We start from the raw sequence: 20,690 nt of genomic DNA, 5'->3' as shown, positions 1-20,690 counted from the left end.
CCTAGCAGCGATAATAGTCAGGAAATAATTAATTTTTATAAAAATTATTCCTTGCCCGTTTCAAATTTATTTTTATTTTGCACAGTGAGTTATAATGATATATGTTCTATTTTATTTAGCATTAAATCCAAAGCATTTGGTATCGACAATCTTAATATAACATTAATTCATATGTGCTGCCCTTTTATAATACCTTTTATATTGCATATAATTAATAAATGCATTGAAAGCAGCTATTTTCCAAATGTTGGAAAGAGGCCTTTGTGATGCCATTGCCAAAGGTAAATAATCCAACAAATTTTAATCAGTTTAGATCCATTAATATTCTGCCTACATTGTCAAAAATTCTTGAAAGAATCTTAGACACTCAAATTCGAAATTTTTTAAATGCTAATGATATTTTGCCCCCTAAACAGTCTGGGTTTAGAAAGAACTTCAGTTGTGCTTCAGCAATGGCAGATGTTATTGATGACATCATAAGATCTAGGGATGATGGTATGATTTTTGCCCTTGTTCTATTGGACTATACGAAAGCCTTTGATTTTGTTAATCACGAAATTTTAAAGTCTATATTTCACTATATAGGTTTTTCTGATAAAGCTATTAATTTCATTAATTCTTATTTAAGCGGTAGGGTGCAGCGAGTCAAGATAGAGAAAAATGTATCTGAACCTTTGGAAGTAGATAATGGCGTGCCTCAGGGTGGTATTTTAGGACCCTTATTTTTTCTAATTTATACTTTTAGATTTTATTTTTATTTAAAAAACTGCCTTTACCATTTTTATGCCGACGATGCTAAAAATGCGGAAGCAAAAATTAATCAAGCCATATGTGATATTTCTTCAAAGCATTTTCTAAAATTAAATCCTTCTAAGTCGTCTGTAATGTTTATTGGTAATAAGCAAAAAATTAACCATATTTTAAACAGCAACACTATTAATATTAAGATGGGTGATGCTAATATTCCTATTGTAGATCATTGCAAAAGTTTGGGCTTAATAGTGGATAGTGATTTGCGATTTCATCAACACGTTTCTAATGTTCTAAAAAAAGGGTATTTTGCTTCAAAATTAATTTACTTGCATAGGCATTATCTAAGTGAAGATATTAAAAAAAATGTTGTGTGACTCTTTAGTGTTATCACAATGCAAATATTGCGATGTTGTTTACGGTTGGTGCCTAGACTATAATGACAGGTGCCGATTGCAAAAGCTTCAGAACTCATGTATTCGCCTAATTTTTGGTATACGCAGACATAATCGCGTTTCCCATAGACTTTCCGAGCTGGGGTGGTTAAATATGCAAAATCGTAGGGTTGCTCATTCACTTACTTTTTTTTATAAAATTCTTCAGTCCACCTTACCTATACTTTAAGATTACTTTTAGAAGTGATGTTCACCATTTGGGCTTAAGAAGAAACACAATTCATATTCCAAGACATAAGACTGAATTATTTAAAAGGTCCTTTTCCTATAATTTTGCATATCAGATGAACGCTTTGGGCATAAATTTTGAGTTGGGTTTGGTGTCTGTTCAGACTTTTCGCAGGGGAATGATGGTGCGTCTGATGAGTCAGCAGCTGTCTGCGTAAAATATTGAAGGGTCAATATTGTTAGTTTGAGTATGGGTGGAGACTGAAAATTTGTGTTTAGTGTGGGTAACTAATGTGCGTGTTTTTCTTTTTTTTTTTTGTGAGAGGTACTATGTTAATGTTAATGTTATAAATTTTTTGGGTAGGTGTGTATAATTAAACTTAGTCTGTTACAAGCGTTTCTACATTTTTTTTTCTAGTTAGTTTTTCTAAGTTTTGGCCACAATGTTAAAGACCAGAATTTGCCTTGGCAAAATTCTGAATTTGTCGGCCTTTTATTTGCATAAAATAATAAATGTGTATTTCTTTCTCTTTTTTTATGTAGTTATGTTGAGTTTGCAAATAAAAAATATTTATTATTATTATTATTATTAACATTTACTAATATTTAGACTTTTAGACTCTGGCAGATGTTAGACATGACGTCATTCGAGCGCAACCATATGATGACGTAACGCTTAAAATATCGTAAAGCAACCGAGTAAGGCGCTTACCGCTAAGATATGGCTTGATTCAACGCTCAAAATCGGCTTTTGACAGATGATTAGATTAACCTATAAACTTTGACAGATTTTTTAATAAACAAATCAAAAAATAACACACAAGTTTTGTTATTTTGACTCGTCATAAGTAGTCCTGATAAAAAAAAATATGATGTAAAAACCGATATATGAATAATCAAACTTTTCAAATTAAATTTAATTCCGAAAAAGACTAACTAAAATGCGGCAACTTGTCTCTTTCATAGTTTTGGTCTCCCTTGCATATCAGTCCAGGCAACATGAGTTACAGGGCTTCGATGATACCATCCTGTTTGACATCAATTTTCCAGGCAAACTGGCAGATATCCACGATTTGGACGATGCGGAGGTGATGTATGTAACATCTTCAATGAATGAAAAGTATAAATGTGTTTTGCCAGCAATTAAAAAGACTGAAGAGGATGATGTCAAGCCCTACTCTGGTCCAAGCCCTTTGGAGCTTATTGCTCCTATTTTTCGACAAGGTAAGTCTTTATATAGTTTAAAAATTATTAGTATTATTTTTGATTCATATCCTGTAAAATCTTTAGAATTGAATCAAAGGGCTATATTGATATTTAAGGTACAACATGCTCTTACCGCCTGGAAAGCTATTGGACATATGAAGTGTGTCATGGTAAATACATCAGACAATACCATGAAGATCGGGAGGGTAAAAAAGTTAAATTGCAAGAGTTCATATTGGGGAAATGGGCTGAGCTGCATCTTGAGCACCTTATTGGGAAAACAAATAAGGAAAGGCTGGATTTAAACCCCGAGTTTGTTGCTCCTACTATGAGAATTGATAATATGGTGCTATCATATTATGAGGTAAGAAATTTCTTATGGATGAATAAGTTTTAGTATGAGAAACCTCCTTAGATAACAATGACAAATGGTACTGCATGTGATCTTAACCAAAATAAACCAAGATCTACTATTGTCAAGTATGTGTGCTTCCCTGATGGTAAGTACTAAATTATAAATGTGTATTGTATACTTAGTATACTTTTCAAATTCTAAATAGGCAAACATGAGGTTTACCTGCTGAAAGAACTGTCAACTTGTGTATATGAAGTGGTAATTCTTACTCCTTTGCTCTGTACTCATCCTAAATATAAACCAAAAGAGACAGGCAATCTTAATATTAACTGTGTGCCAACAGAGGGTGCCAATGCTGAGCCTTACAGTCTTACCAAATTAAAAAGGGAAAGTTCTAAACTTAAGAGAGCAGCTGAGCTTGACAGGCTTAAGGTAGTATGTATGCTTTTTTCTTTTCTTGTTATCCACTTGTGTTAGATTATTAATTATTAAGCTTACTGGTTTAATAATTAGGTTGAGCTTGTACAATTTAAATCAGAAGATGCTGTAACAGGTGACCAAAAATCCCCTAAATTTGTCACAAATAAAGTATCAGACCCTAGCCCTGTGCAGGAGTTTTTACAAGGGACTCATTGTCTTTACGGAGGTATTTTATTTAAAATATCAGCATTATACAAAAATTATAAAAAATTGTCTTAAGGTACTGGTTGGTGGCAGTTTGAGTTCTGTTATGGAAAATCAGTGGAGCAGTTTCACATAGAAAAAGATGGCTATAGAACTTCTATCAATTTGGGAATGTTTGACAAGGAAAAACATTTGGAATGGATCAAAGAACATCCCCACAAAAAGCCTAAACCATTGGAAGAGAGGAAGCAGCTCAGTCATTTTTATTCTGGGGTAGGTTTATATGAATTCGTTTTTTTTTTGCATGTGAAATATCGAGAAGAGTTAAAGTATAATTTCACATTCTATCAGTTGTTGAATTTTGTACAAGAAAATATTTGTATTTCTACTGAATACTGAAAAATCAAATTGACTAAGAATATCTGGAGAATTTATATTCTTTTTTAATATTTGAACTAAAGTACACAGCAATATTTTAATCCTTCTATTATTTAAAAGAAGGATTAATAAAGAAGGATACCCAGAAGGTAAATTAAGGTCAAACCTTCTTTGTGGTATAGGCCAAAAATCATTATTAAAATCTTTGGTAAGACATTCCATGTACATCCTGATGATGCATGCTTTTCTCAAGATATTCCAGAAATGACCCTAATATCTTCTGACTAACCTATTATTTATTTAATATTAGATTAATTGTTTTGATGGTACTAGCTTAATCAAATTATGAACATATACTGATCGTGTTATCGTGAGCTCATATTACCCAAAATAATGGCAACACCGCTTGGTTGCGGCTTGCAGGCGGCGGAATTTTTCGTTTTTATTTTTTGAAAATTTATTTCTTTAAGATTGTAAAAAATGCCACACAAAACGTCAAGAACCACCTGTTGAAGTGGTCCAGGATATAGAACGGCGGGAAGAAATGGTTTGCAGTACCCTAGAACTTGATTCAACACAGTCCACTAGAAGTGTTGGAGAGGAACTGGGAATGAGCAATAAAACTGTTGCTCATATCTGAAAAAAGTTTGGGTACAAACGTTTCAAGTATTCAAAAACTCAGGAAATATTTCCTGAAGACCAGTGGTGAAGAATGGAATTTTGTGAAACCATGATGGAAAAGGCAAATGAAAACAAATATTTTTTAAAAAATATTTTGTTTTCTGATGAATCTTCTTTTCCATTACATGGCAAACACAATCCTTCCATTGTTCGTTATTGGTCTTAGAAAACGAGCATAGAAGTTTTCAGTTTCATACCCAGTATCCTCAGAAATTGAATGTTTGGGCAGGTATTTTGGGCGACAATGTTATAGGGCCATTTTTTATTGATGGCACTTTAAACGCCCAAAAGTACCTTGAGTTGCTGCAAAACCAAGTTCTTCCTGCCATTCAAATCCTACTCGATGTAGACCTGCGATCGGTTTATTTTTAGCAAGATGGCTGTCCTGCTCATAACGCGGCTAGGGTAAAAGAATTTTTAACAAATACTTTTCCTAACCGCCTTATTAGTGGGACTGGCGATATTAAATGGCCTCATAGATCTCCAGATTTGTCTCACAAATGACTTTTATCTGTGGGGTTACCTTAAGGAGACCATTTACAAGCATGAATTTAGTAGGCCAACAAATTTAGAGGAGTTGCGAAATAAAATTAAATTGTCGAAGGTGCCAATTCCATTTTACCTGAAACTCTTTTGGATGTGCGAAATAGCTTTTACGATAGGTTAAGTTTTTGTTTAGCGAGAGAAGGCGGTTTATTTGAGCCTTTTATTTAAAAAATGATATGTTGTTAAGTTTGTTTATTAGAGTTTTATTTCTGATTTTTTATTATATTTTTATCAGAGTTGATATTTTATTTTTTATTAGATTTTTTTATTAGACGCTTTAATTTTCATTATGCAAAACACAGCATATTAAACATTTTAAGATTACAATTCTATGCGGGCTTTACACATTGTCATGTCTGTAAAACCCGCATTAGAATAAATATTTTAAAACTGCCTGGATTTTCGTAATATTTTAGGAAAATTTGGCGCCAAACGACGCAGCTGCCACGAAAGTCAGAGGTTTACTAATCCCGAGTTAGGGATGTGTCGTTCGTGAATGATTCGGTCTCGGTGATCGGTGATCTTTGCAACGACCCGCGACCCGTTTTATCACGCTCTGTGACCCTAACAGAGACAACCAAAGAGACGCGCAACTGTGCGCTTATAAAATATCCGATTATTTTCCATCTTTGTCTCTCTTCATGAAAGGTGAACGTAGATGGCGCAGATAGCGTTTGCCGCCATGATTCAAACCTCGGCTATTAAGCATTTAATGATTTATTTTAATTAAAATCAGCCGTTATGTCTCAGAAGTCAGAACATCATAATTATGTTCTGAGACAGAACGGCTGATTTTAATTAAAATAAATCATTAAATGCTTAATAGCCGAGATTTGAGTCCGAGGTGCCGGAAGCAAAATCGCGGCAAACTACGAACAGGTCGCAGGTGACCGATGACCGATGAGCTGTTGACTTGTGATGTGTGTTATGCTTGCCTGTTTTTATAGTGTTTAGACTCTACAATTTTATTGAAATTTGAACGACCTTATCATTCAAATGAACGAATCTTGGCGAACGGGTCATTTCAATGAATGACCTGGAGATAAACGGGTCATCAAAAAGAACCGGGTCTTCCCTACATCACTACGTCCTCAGGCGGTGCTCTGTCGCAGGCACTCGTACACGCGTGACGTTGCAAAATTTCGCCTCTATGCGGTTTCCTATAAGTAACAAACGAAAACACGATCTATATATGTTCTATCTATCTAGTCTAAATTTAAAATCTATAGCACATACATAATAATAAATGCCTTTATTGAAAAAAAACAACTTTACAAAATTATTATTAAGCTAATAATTTACTAATTCTCCCTTTTTCTTCTTTATATTATCTTGGCAATCTACCAAAAACCAAAGTTACTTTACTAATCCAAGTATATAGTCAAAAACAATGCTTAAATTTTTGTGGGGTGCAGTTCAAAAGAAAACTTTTTATCAAACTACTCTTAGATCCATCTGAACAGCTACGCCCGATTTCGCATCCCGACGCTATAGATTTTTATTATCAAAATGTTCGCGGTTTAAATTCAAAAGTGATTTCGTTTTTCGCTCTACAGAGACGAATTTACAAAATACAATCGCGAACTCTGAACTGTCTCCGGACATTTACGACGTACACCGATGTGACCGAAATCTGGACAGAACTGGATTGTCGAATGGTGGAGGTGTATTGTTAGCTGTTAAACGCGAGTTTAAAATGTTATAGTTTAGGTAAAGTTACTTCGACAAGTATAAAAGCACGCGGTATAGCACGCGGCGTTCTCTTTATAAGGCGTTGGTGTGCATATAATTTTTGTTTCTCTGGCTTAATATATAATTATAGTAAATATGTTATTTTACAACCAACAAAAACATTTATCAAATCACGCAAAACTCACGCAATGGTTAGATTTAATGACAGATATTTTTTACACAGTTTTTTTTTTAAATTATTACAAAAAATTTCAAAAAATTAAAATGAAATTGAGTAAAAATGCAAATAAATTCGAAAAAATGGGTGGTTTGTTGGGTGGTAGGGGTGAGGGCGCCTTCGTGCAAGATACATTTTTTTCGTATAACAGTATATTGCACACAGCATATATATAGTTTATTTTAATAAACGCACATTAACATAGCATAAACAAAAAAACAACATTCAGTCATAATACATTAACATAAAATATTACAAAACTAAATAAAAAAAAATTTCTAGGAACACTTATTAATATTAAATGCAGTAAAAAAAAAAACAAGTCCCTATAACATAAAAGAAAATAAGGAAACATATGCAGACATATATAGGTTTTAAAAAATATTAAAAAATACTGAATTAAAATGTTGCCTTTCTTGCCTTTTTCCATGCAAAATCCGGTATTAATTCACAATAGCTAATTTTTTTGCCTATGTCTTGTTCAATTGCGATTGTTGCAAGACCACTCAATATTTCCTGTGACATAGTTGAGCAAATAGTTTTTTATTAATTTTAACCTTGAAAAGCTACGCTCTCCTGATGCCACAGTTAAATTCAAAGTCGGAAATAATCTTATAACAATTGCAATATTGGGAAATAATGAAACAAGATTATTCTTGCAAATATAATTCAAAATTTGTAATGGTGTTAATTTTTCTGTCAAAAATGGTTTTAAAGCTATAATTTCGTTATATAATTCAACACCATCAAAATCACAAGATTGATCTGTCGCATTAACGTATAATGCATATAGATCATTTACATAGGCTTGCAGAATATTGTCATCTAGTGATTGTATATTAAATAATTTTAAATTATTCCTTATGGTCGATAATTGCTTCATCATTATGTTCATACGAGAACGGTTTTTTTACTTTTCTTAGACGAACTTGGGGAAATGCTATAATAATGCTTAGGTCGCAATGTTTGTTGATTGTTTGATAAGTTGGCTGCAATGCTATAAAACCTATTAAAATTTCTTCGTCGCGTAAGTCTTTCAAAAAACTAAGCAACTTCTCTAAAGCGTCGATACCCGAATTTAAGTCCACATTTGAAGTTTGTAAGACTTTACTTACAACATTGACTTTAGAAAGAATTTCATACCAGATGACAGTAGAAATAATAAAATGGAAAGTTTGAATTTTACCAAGTAAAGCAGCAGCTTGATGTTTTGTGCTTAAATCTCTTGAGTTATCATTTTGTAGAAAAGAGAGGGACTATATTTCTTTTAAATTAAACCTTAGGGGTTTTATTGCATTAATTCGGCTCTCCCATCGTGTTTCGCTAACAGATTTCAGAACTAAATTTTTGACATAATTTTTCAAAACATCCCATCTATAAGTAGAGCTTGAAAAAAAAACAAACAAGTCCTGAATTAAGCCAAAATAATTAATAATTTCATGATTAATTTTTGCCGCATCGTTGATAACCAAATTTAATGTATGTGCGGCGCAGGGTACAAAAAAAGCTTTAGGGTAAATATCTAAAATTCTTTTTTGGAGACCGATGTGCTTTCCTTTCATATTTGCCCCATTATCATAACTTTGGCCACGTAAATCTCGTAAATCTAATCCTAGTTTAGGTATTTCTGCTTGGATTAAGTTAAAAAATCCTTGGCCAGTAGTGTCTAGAATTTTTTTAAAACCCAGAAAGTGTTCTTCTATTACGAATGCATTTTCTACTTCATTTAGAAACCTAATAACAATAGTTATTTGTTCTTTATGACATTTGGTCCCAGTCCAACTTTCCTAGATCAGTACAGACATGTTCGAAATTTGTCACCAAGTATTTATTTTGACTAGTGCTCTGTTTTCCATTGTAGGATTTTGTAGAAAATTGAAGTTCTGCATTGATTATATTATGATCTGCTTTTCCAATAGAGTCCTCGATTTTAATATTGCAAACAAGAGATTCTTTGTTTGTTAGTAATAAGTCGAGGGTCGATGGTTCCTGGTTTTGTCTGTATCTGGTTGGTTCAGTGATGAGTTGGGACAGATTACTATTTAATATTAAGTCACTAAAATAGGTTTCAGAATTGTATGGTTCAGGAAATAACGTAAGCGGCCATTTTAAACTAGGAAAATTAAAGTCACCAACTATTACTAAATTTTCACAATGTCCTTGACAAGTCTTGCATCTTTTCAAAAAGCTTTTTGTTGTTTTCCAAACTGGTATCATTTACGGGGGGCCGATAGATACACATAAAAGTAAAAGAAATATCTTTGCTTGCTATTTTTAATATTAGGGTGTCTATGTTTTCAGAAGAAAATGGTAACGTTTGTGAAGAAAAATCAATTAAAATTTGATTGCTTACATAGGCGCAAACTCCGCCCCCAGGATTATTTGTTCTATCTGTTCTAAATATAGTATACCCGGGTAAGTCAACCAAGGTGTCAGGTATTTTATGTGAAAGCCGATACTGAAGATGATTGCGAATTCCTTGAGGTAAATCTTAATAAAGTTGGGAATTGGTGCAATGTCAATAGACTATAATATTTAAATATTAATAAATACTCTATTCTCTCATGTTCTAGAAAACTGTTGCCGATTAATTTTAGCTGTAGAGGAAATATTGTTGTGTTTACCAAAGTGGATGAGGCAATCGCTGGGAATTACTTATGATGCGAAATTAAGTTTCGCCAAGCGTGTAGCAAAAATAGTTTCTGATTCTGATAAATTGTTGGTTTTTATTTATCGAAACTTTCGGCATTTTTAAAATATTAAGACTTTAAAACTATTTTTCTTCTCTTACATGCGCTCGAAATTAGAATACGTATCTCTAATTTGGTACCCAAATATAACCTGATCGATGATATTGAGCGCATTCAGCGCGAGTGTTTATGAGTATCTCTGATTTAGAGAGGAAGGTGTCTTTCCGGTAAGAGGTTTGGATAGTCAATTATACTTAAATAAATTTAATATACCCTTAGCAAAAAGAAGAGAAACTCTTTCCATAAAATTCTTATATAATCTTATTCATAACAAGATTGACTGTCCCACCCTTTTGGCTGGATTAAATTTTCGGGTACCAAGAACAAACTCTAGGCATTTTAGGTTATTTTATGTAAATCCCGCTAGGACTAATATTTTGTTTGAATCCCCTATTAATATAATATATCACAATTATTTTAATAATAATTTACATGAACGATGTCTTATTTTTGTTGACAGTTTAAGATCCGCTATAGAAAGTATAAAGTAGATAGGAGCTGCAGGGTCTTTCTAGTATGTATATAGATAGTCTGTTTAAGTATATAGAATGTTAAGCATTTTTATTCTTCATTTTTATACACACATTTTTTTATTTTCTCTTTACTTTCCTGCTTTGCATATGCTGAAGTAAAGTCCAGTGCAACGATATATTAGAATGGTCACCCGTCAAAACACCAGCATTCCACCTGCCAAACAATGTCATCCACCTTCTATTTACATTGTTTAAGAAGTAAAATGCTGGTGTTTTGACGGGTGACCATTCTAATATATCGTTGTAGTAAGGAACTCTAAATGCAAAAAGTTATGTTTATGAGACTCTAGTTGAAAAGCGGACTATTCGCTTTTAAGCTCTTAAACACATCTAATGCTTATGGTGATTTAACAGAAAAAAAAATATTTAGTTAATTGTGGATTGTACTCACATAGTAAAATTGCTTTATTGAGTTCATCAACAGTACGTTTTTCAACCTCAGATCACTGCTTGCTATTAACCCTAAATATTTAAATTCAAATGGTTTGTTGGTGCTAATACAAGTCAAATAACATTTAGGTATTACTACATATAAAAATTATATTCGTCAATTCGTTAAAATATAATAAAATAAAATGAGTCTAGCTAAAGAAGATAAATAAAAAACATAGTCAATTAAGTTAAGTAATAGTGTAAATAATTAAGGTTAAAATAATAAAGTAGACTAACACAAATAACATTAAAAAACATCAGTATCTGAAAACTCATGTGCATAAAATTGATCCATAGAATAAAATGATCAACTCATTTAGAACTCCTTAACTTAAAATTTTGCAAGGATGGTCTCTTATGGTTATCCTCTACTAATTCTGCGTTCGTAAGATACTACGCCAGTAGGCTCAGAGCTACTTCAGAGAAGCCATAAAATTTTAAATCAGGTATAAGCATTTCGGGCTCAACGAAATCAAAATGTCCTTGACAGATTGTAGAATAGAGCTGCATATCTTATATCATCATGAAATGCATACGTGATTATTGTTACTAGTTTATTTATAGCCATTTCTGTACTTGACTTCCACTTCTAAAACCAAATTGCTTCTTGTTTAACTAATTGTCTGCAAAATGCTTGCACAGTCGCATCTTGAGTGCCATTTCAGAAACTTGTAGGAGTATTAAGGAAATTGGATGGTATTCATATTATATTTGCCCCCTTTTTTATAAACAGGCTGCAGAGATATAAACACCAGTCAGAGCCCTCAGAATATTCAACAAAAAGAGGACAGGTCCAAGAATGGACCCTTCACACTTTATTTTTGAAATTTGGGAATTGTGTTTTTTTCTTTCCATTGCTTATTATATAAATATATTGAATACTTAATGAAAGACGGACTCTATTAGAGAATCATACGAGGTGTCCCAAAAGTATGGACACACCCAAAAATCTTGGGAAATATGGGCGCTAGAAAAAAACCTTTAAATACAAAAGTTTTGGGGAATCAATCGGTGCATCTGATGGTGACCTTAAACTTGACCTTGAACTTGACCTTCATCAAGGTTATTTGAAGATCAAAGCGATTTTCTTAAATAAGAACCTCTATTTTTGACACCGGATTCTGAAAGAGCGGAAAATTTTACGTCCGGGTATGTATTGAGGTATGAGGTTGAAGTACATAATCCCAAGAGGTCAAATAATAAGGATTTCCATGTGAAGAAATGAGGTCGACCTTCAAATGACCTTGAAAATGAGGTTCAACGTCAAATCCAAGGTCACCGTTGGGTTCCTCGTTAAGACTTACCTAGGGTATGACCTTTATTTGTTTTCTTTTACCACTGAACTCGCGAGATTTTTAAGAAGTCATTATTTGACCTCTAGGGATTACTTCAACCTCATACCTCAATACATACCAGGACGTAAAATTTTCCGCTCTTTTAGAATCCGGTGTCAAAAATAGGGGTTCCCATTTAAAAAAATCGCGTTGACCTTCAAATAACCTTGAAGGTCAAGCTCAAGACTCAAGGTCAAGTTTAAGGTCACCATCAGATGCACCGATTGATTTCCCAAAACTTTTGTATTTAAAGATTTTTTCTAGCGCCCATATTTCCCAAGATTTTTGGGTGTGTCCATACTTTTGGGACACCCTGTATATCATCCCTTTAATACCATATTCCTGTAGTCTTTGTAATCTTAAAATTGTTCTTTTCTTAAATTGCTTCATTACATCAATATAAAGTAAATTATATAAATTACCTGGATCTAGGAATATATCCTTAGGCATCTAAGTAACTTAAAACCTGAATGTGCCTGTTAACAAGATTATTTTATATTACACTCAAACTATAAATAAATTTATATGATGCCTATATCTTCACTTAACCTAAACTACATATTCAGTATACCAAACTGAACTTAAGCTATATAAAACTCAAACTTATTATCCTAACTACTCTTAAATTTTATTATTTTTCTAAATAGAATTTTTGCAAGAATTCTTAATTTTTTTTCTATTATTTTTCTGCAAGATAATTTACAAGACGCTTATTTAAATTCGTATTATTATTGGAAATTTTAAGTGATCATTTATGTTATGGCTAGTATTATAGGTAGATAAACAGATCGGACAGCAAAAAAATTACATGGGTATAATAAATGGGTTGAATACAGTTTGATCTTGATTAATATTTTATTATATTGATCGGTGTTTTGCTTTTTTCAATTCCAAGCGTTTCTATACGAGATGAGCAAAGAATATTATCTGTAAATTTGTTTAGGAAGGTCTTTGATAAAGTCAATAACCTTATAATAGAGAGAAAAAATATACTTCCTTGTGAGGCACCATCTTTAATCGTATATAATAATAATAATAAATGTCTTTATTCTTGTAAACATATATGTTTGACAAAAAAAGGCGAAGTTTACATAGCTACTCTACTTAACCATTAACTAAGTCTAACATAGAGAAACATGATAAAAAAAAGCGAAAGATTAAAATTAAATTAAATCTATTATGCAACAACACTTATAAAATAAAATATTATTAAGCAGGTAAATAATATTTTTAATCGTGAGTCACATATCTAAAACAACCAATTAAAAAATAAATACAACACACATAGCAGGTAGTAACTATTCACTAGATAGAAGAAAGGATTTAATCGATTTCTTGAACTTTAATAGGCTCATGTTCTTAAAGTTATCATTTAGTGAGTTATAGGTAGACGGAGCGATGTATGAGAAACTATTCTTAAAAAATGCGCGACGAAAACGAAGTATACCAAATCTATGACTGTATCTTAAGGCAACGTTGTGGGCATTATAGCGATATTTAAGTTTATCATAGAGATATTGGGGTGATGTGGAAAGAAGTAGTCTGTATATACAAATTGAATAGGCATAGATATGCAATTTATCAACTTTAAGCCTTTCTAGCTCAACCAGTTCTTCAGAAACATGATCCTACTTTCTTATTCCGCAAACAAATCTACAAGTATTTTTAATTTTCTACAAATCTATTTTTAGTAAGTAAGTCTAAAGAGGCATAATATACTAAAGCAGTAAACAATGATGGGTAAGACAAGACTTTCGCAGAGCTTTTTTCTTAACTTATGGTTAATTATGTGAATATTGCTATATAGTGGTCTTAAAATGACATAGCATCTTTTAGAAACAAAAGAGACATGTTTGCGGAAATTTAGGTTATTATCAACCATAAGCCCAAGATTTGTAGCACTCTCACATATGGAAGCTTTTTAGAATTTATGTTTAGATTAGTAATGCTCTCTATCATTTCTCGGTGCTTTGGATGACAAAAGTTAAAGCTAAGCATTTTTTTGCCTTAAGCACAGGGTTATTTCTCTTTGAATATTGATATATAAGTTCAATATCTTTATTTATTCTATAAAAAGCCTCGGCAATGGATGAAAGGTCGAATGAATATCGCATTTGGATATCATCAGCAAAACAATACATACTGCAATATATAATCCAACCAAAAATGTCTGAAGTGTATACCAAAAATAATACCGGTCCAAGTATGGATCCTTGTGGCACTCCAGAAGTAATGCGCACCAAATCCGACACCATATCCCCAATCACGACTCTCTGATACCGGTTACTTAAATAATTAATAGAAAACTTAATGCAACTCGGATCAAGGCCATACTATTCGAACTTGGCACAAAGCAAATCATGATCCAGAATGTCGAAAAAAATCCAAAAGAATTAAGACTAGCTTTGTTTACATCGTGAGACCTATAAATATCGTCTATTACATTTAATAATACGGACGTTGTATGTCTTATATGTTTTCGAAAGCCAGACTGCAGAAGATTTATTTTTTGTAGAGAATATTTTTGGAGGCATATTCATAAGGCTGAATGTATACTACCCTTTCTAGTATTTTGAAAATTGTAGGAAGTATACTAATGGGCCTTAAATCCGAATATGCTTCGGGATTATTGATCTAGGTAAAGGAGTTATATACGAGATTTTCCACAAGTCTGGAAAGTAGCCACTTTCCAAACAACAGTTAATAATATGGGTTATATGCTTATATATAGCAAGAAGACAGTATTTAAGCATTTTTGCGTTTATATTATCACAACCAACAGCGTTACTTTTAAAATTGCTTACTATTTTAACAATTTCGTTAAACGAAGTAAGTTGAAAGTGAAAAGTACATTTTTCATTTAATTTATTAGTCCTAAAAAGCAAGGCATGCTCTGTACAGTTTTTAGAGTTACTAAAGACTAAAGGCGAAATATTGATTTATATCATCAGATTTTTTTAAATTGATAGGAATTTCATTTTTATTTTTAATTTGAATATCCATAGTTTTAAGAGTTTTCCAAAGCTGTTTTATATCTTTGTTAGTCTCACAATATTCCAAAAATGCATTTTTTTCACGCCTTAATAGCGATACAACTGCATTACGCAGTTGTTTGTATGTGTTAAAGTCAATTACATTTTTGTCCTTTTTATATTTTTTTAGAAATTTGCCTCTATCTTTTATAACTGCCTTTATTGTACCCGTTAACCAAAGACAACTCTTTCTTGTAATTCTTGAGGTCCTAAGGGGAGCATGCCGATCAAATAGTTTCAATATTTGATAGTTTAAATCCATTAACCTTAATTAAACCCTTTACCATTAAAACCATTAAACTTCCCGAAATCGCGATAAGTTACCACCTTGGGCGGATGCTTTTGCAGCCCGTAGGCAAACGTGGTGTAGATAGCCATATGATCCGATTTTAGGTCAGCTAAAAGTGTTCCAGAAGAAGTTACATAACCAAAGTTATTTGTGTAGATCACGTATATAATTTTTTCTGTGTTAGCAGTGATTCTTGTGGGTTCGTCGATAGTTTGTCTAAAATCGTAAGATATAAAACACTCATGAAAAATATTTGTTACATTGTGGTCAATATTGCTATCGCCAAGAAAAACTATTGGACCATATAGGGTAGTTACATATGACAATAGAATATCCCAGTATTCCACACAGCTGCAAGTTTCCCGAAGGCACCCTGTAAAAACAACCACAGCCTATAAAAACAAAAACAGCTTACCCACCTGTAATTCCAAAAAAAAAGTCAATTCGACCTCCTTGATTCTAGGATAACCTCTAAGCCCGTCGAAAGAGAACGCACATTTAAGTGACCAACTTTTAATTCATGCATTATAAGACTACCTAACAATCCTTTCTTCTTCTCACAAAATACATTTATAAATTAAAACTTTTGATATTTTATAATATTTACGAGAAATAGAAAACCACAAACGTTTAAAAAGTCCAATAAGAAGTAAGTCTTATGCACTAAATAACTAGGTATATTATACCACAGATTTAACTAGCTACGCTCCAGATAACCACTCCAATGTATTTCATTTGTCCCCACTGAGAAAGCAGCCGCTTGCTCGCGATTCAGCCGAAAACGGATATTTCGCTCCGATTGTGGCCCTGCGTTGCAAATTTTAATTTTTGTCGGTAGGTATGCTTCCGGGTCTTCGCTTCAATCATCGCATCGTAGCATCGCTTTCGTCGGCCACTGACGCACTTTTTTTTCCTCGATGCGACGCCGACGCGACGGGGTTAATTTTATTGACTAAGTAGGTACTGTCACAGATTTTACATTTTAAATCTGTGGTACTGTGACAATAATAATTGACGAATTTTTAAAAAAGTTTGTTTTACTAAAATTTTTTTGCGATTTTTTTATTCGATAGTTTTATATTTTGCAACAAATATAAAAAAAATTAAATGAAAAGTATAAAAACGAGCGAAAAAGCTGTTCTTTTATTTTTTTGCTTCTTTACTGTATAATTAATAAAAAGATTATAAATCATAAAAGTTTTTTTTATGTAAACAATAAAGGATATATCCGAAATATTTAAACTATAATAATGTAAGTTTTATGGTATATTAAAGGTAATTAAAGATTTTTAAACGATAAATTCGAAAATAAAAAAAAATTTTTTCGTTTTTGTTTTTAATCTATAGGTTGATAAGATGTATAGATTGATACATTATATACCTATATAGATAGTAGTACTTTTTAATAGTTAATAAAATAAATTATTAGACTGAGGTAAGATAATCTTTAAACTATATACTTAAAATAAAGTCCAAAATGTTGTTTAGTTTTTCTTCAAACTCATTTCATCAAATGCCACTAGGCATTTTTTTTCGTTTTGGGTCATAACAGCACATTTTTGTTTTAAAAAAAATTCAATATTTTCATCTATACCCGTAAGTAAAGCCACAAAACAAAAAGTAACACTGCAATTTACAAAATAATAGTCAAAATCAATTTAAATGAAGTATTACTGGATTAAATTAATCGATATGATTAAATTAAATTAAATTAATGATTGAAATTAAATCTGTGATACAAGAGGCTCACCGCAACCCTCTTAAATCCTTAAAACCCCTACCGCCGTACGCCGTAATAAATTTATGGTCGCCCGAGGTGATCGGTATGAGCGCCCGGGTCTTATTACATTTGGCAACAGAGCGCAACAAAACGTGCTGTTGGTCAACCGGCTTGAAAAGTCGGGCGACATTTCGGGTGACGTTTTTGCCTATGCGAGTGTTTATCTGGAGCGTAGCTAGTTAAATCTGTGATTATACTATACATTAAAATCACAATAGGAAAGTTCGTACGAAAAATTTTTAAATAGTTTATTTTTTCCCCTCCTCAACACCAGTTCCCGAACTTGAAGATGGATTCTTTCTTGCAGCGACAGTTCTCGTAACAATGTTGGAGGCTTTGGGAGTATGAATATTATTAATTTGTTGGTATGCTTTTCCACTATTTAAGATTTTTCCCGAATTTATCTCAGGTCTTGTCTGTCGGAGAAGGTTTAGGGGAAGGGTGATGGGTAGTTTTTTGTTTGTCAGACTTGGTTCGAGATTCCGGAGTTGCGAGAGCACTAATATTTTTAAAATTTTGCTTTTTTGCTTACAAAGAGCTCTGTAAAGGTAACTTCATTTGCTTCCAACAAATCAGCCACCTCAAAACTATCCTCATTCACCATTAATTTATTTTTTGCTATTTTAAGGAATTTATAGAGGACTTTTTGTTCTTGTTGTTGTTGAGGCATTAAATCATTGGAAATAACTATACCACTCTCCTTAAGTTTATAAGCGTTTTTCAGAATTTTTTTGCTTATCTGAGAAACGCAGAAATCTCACAATAATCGGCCTGCAGGCTCTCTAGCCTTTTTGCCCACTTTTTTAATAACCAATTTTGTAGTAAATAAGCGTACGGTACTTTCCTTTAGAGGACCTTTCTGTAGACCAAATACAACTATTTGATTTTTTTACCAGATTCCTCAAGTTGTTGTACCTTTTTTAGAAGTTTTGAGTTTTCGCCTTCCAATTCAGTGATTTTTAGCTCCTGCTCCTGTATTCTCCCTTGAAAACTATTGAAATCTGTTTTTATTGCTTCTTTGTCAATTTTAATATTGTCATTTTGCAATTTAACTTCTTGCAATATATCGATCTTTGTGTAGCATAATAAAAAACAAATTCCAAGTTTGTGATGCAGTCGGATGCAAAATGTATTGTTTACATTGTCTTTAATGCTGATTTATGAGTAAAAACATTATTAGACTTACAGTTTTCTTATTTTATTGTATTATCTGGCACTAGGATATCAATTTGCACTACGTTTTATATTTTAATTACTAATCAAACTGCAAAATTTCTAAGTTTATTCAGGACTATTATAAAGATGCGTATTGATAATAGACCGTCTACTATGTACCGTCGGCTTACTGCCAAAACCAGATAAGTAAAATTTTGCATTAAATTGCCAAAACAAGCCTACATCATTTATTACCTCTCCATTGTCCAACACTTGTCTAGTTTATGCAGTAAATGTATATACAAATTTTGGTTACGAAAATGGACTAAACGCAAAAATGGTAAAAATGTACATATCTTGTTTTGGCAGTAAACCGACGATATACGTACCTAAGTGAATCCGTGGAGTATGTATGTAAGGACCCTTAAGAAAAATTGAATCAACCAAATGTTAAATGTCTAACATTCACACATAAAGTAGATTTAAATTTAGTTACGGTCATATATTATATTGAATACTCTTAACTTGGACCTAACGTTTTTTAGGGTAGTGTCTGTGATAAAACCGGCCAGCCACGCCAAACCGAAGTGAAACTAAAATGCGTTGAAAACCGGAAAAGTTCCTCATCGGTGTCCCTCTACCTTTTGGAGCCGAAATATTGCGAGTATATTTTAGGTGTGGAGTCGCCTCTAATATGCGAAATACTCGATAAAGCAGACGAGTACGGACTGGTTGAGGTGCCGCTGGATTTCGATGACGATGAGGGAGTTGAATTAAAAAAGATTACCATTAAGTTGTGAGGCGTTAAATGTGATTATTGATGATCAAGGTGTAGCAGTAAAAGTGTACAGTGCCCAGCTTAAACGGGCAATTTTTAATAATAAAGACACGTCTGTTCTAATACTTTGAGGTGTAATGTAATTTTATTTATTTATTTCAATTTCTTTATTTTCACTTCACCTTTTTCGTAAATATTCTTTTTTGTCAAATAACATTAAAATATGTCCAGTTACACCATTATTTGTTTTTTTTTTTTTTTATCCCTCAGACCTCGTGTCAATGAGAGCGATAGATGATGCATGGAAGTATATATACAGTTCGGCTATCTAGGGGCGATATTTTAAACTATCTAGAACTTTGATAGGCGTGTTCCTTTCCCATATAACATTGCGCCATGTTGCCAGATTTAAATTGTAAACCTTCGAGTATGCAAAGGGTTAGAGAATACCTAGGAAATGGGTTTAAGTCCTAATTAAGAGTTATGATAACATAGTTTGGTTTGGCATTGGGTATGTAAAACCGCAACTATACAGGGTGTCTACTATAAAAACCGCCAAACTTTAAGAGGTGATTATACAGGTCATTTGCAACAAAAAAGTCGTATAAACTTTTTTCTAAAAGTTGTTAGTTCTTCTGGTATTTAACATTTTTTGATTTTATCCAATTTCTTTGTCTTTTTTCATATAAACAAGAATATCTTCGTTATTCTTACCAGCATATAAAATTTAGATATACCACCTGAAAGAGAATTAAATTTCCTATAAGATGAGTATATTTAAGTTTTTGAGTAATTTTTTATACCGGGTGTTATCAGAAGTTAAATGTAACATTTGAGAAATGTACAAAATTAGTGGTATCTTCTTCGTTGTCGTTTTTTTAAAATTTGGTAAATCATGTTTCTTTTTCAACAAAAACTACTGCATTTAATATGCTTTTCAATGATATACTTACTTTTGTGATAGCTATTTGTTTTCACAGCAATATCATGGGCAAAAGAAAGAAAACCACAAAAATTTAAAATTTTCAAATTTTATATTTCTTAATCTTTTGAGCACCAATGCGGTGAGTACTTGTAGATCTATCTTCCTTAATACGACTCCACAAATTTCCATTAGAGAAGCCGTAAACAAATAACATATCGCGATATTCATTCTTTAAGAAAAAAGGCAGGTTTTCCTTCTTTTGTAAATGGCAATGAATCCGCAAAAGAAGAAAATTCAAAAACCATGTATTACTTGATTTTAAAACAAAAGCATAGATATTTACAATTTGACAAGAACTGTCATTAAGTTTTCACTTCGACTTAAAGTAGGTAAATAAGTAATTTGATTTAAACGTGCTTAAAAAAATAATGCCTAGTTTCATAAACATTGAATATCGGGACATCTTATTTATTTACGGTGTCGCAAATGAAAACTCGCGGGAGGCAGCAAGGGAGTATGCGCTTCGTTTTCCTAATAGACGGCAACCCCATAGAAGTACATTTGCAGAAGTGTTCAGACGCTGTGGGGAAACTGGTTCCTTTCGAGGCTT

At 32.4% G+C, this 20,690-nt stretch overlaps 1 protein-coding gene across 2 annotated transcripts; it reads left to right on the top strand.

Moving 5' to 3' along the window:
• The first annotated feature begins 2,153 nt into the window (after positions 1-2,153).
• LOC126740997 (endoplasmic reticulum lectin 1) lies at positions 2,154-19,397 on the top strand. 2 transcript variants are annotated; one of them, XM_050447233.1, is made up of 7 exons: positions 2,154-2,597; positions 2,696-2,943; positions 2,995-3,079; positions 3,140-3,369; positions 3,448-3,580; positions 3,635-3,831; positions 18,923-19,397. In XM_050447233.1, the coding sequence occupies exons 1-7, from the start codon at positions 2,315-2,317 to the stop codon at positions 19,175-19,177; spliced, it is 1,431 nt and encodes a 476-aa protein (XP_050303190.1). In that variant the 5' UTR covers positions 2,154-2,314; the 3' UTR covers positions 19,178-19,397. The 2 variants fall into 2 exon arrangements, with proteins under 2 accessions (XP_050303190.1, XP_050303191.1); XM_050447234.1 differs by having other exon boundaries at positions 2,155-2,597; positions 3,140-3,366.
• Positions 19,398-20,690: the final 1,293 nt, after the last annotated feature.

The sequence above is a fragment of the Anthonomus grandis genome, chromosome 10, assembly GCF_022605725.1.
Source record: "Anthonomus grandis grandis chromosome 10, icAntGran1.3, whole genome shotgun sequence".
Taxonomy (NCBI): domain Eukaryota; kingdom Metazoa; phylum Arthropoda; class Insecta; order Coleoptera; family Curculionidae; genus Anthonomus; species Anthonomus grandis.
Note: the sequence above shows the minus strand (reverse complement) of the source record. Positions and strands in the feature narration are given on the sequence as shown.

What these genes read in the sequence shown, in the direction of transcription:
- LOC126740997 (XM_050447233.1), top strand. Translation starts at nt 2,315, where the DNA reads ATGCGGCAACTTGTCTCTTTCATAGTTTTGGTCTCCCTTGCATATCAG. An exon ending in GTATGTGTGCTTCCCTGATG is followed by an intron (nt 3,080 to 3,139) that starts GTAAGTACTAAA and finishes AATTCTAAATAG; the next exon opens with GCAAACATGAGGTTTACCTG. An exon ending in AGCTTGACAGGCTTAAGGTA is followed by an intron (nt 3,370 to 3,447) that starts GTATGTATGCTT and finishes TTTAATAATTAG; the next exon opens with GTTGAGCTTGTACAATTTAA.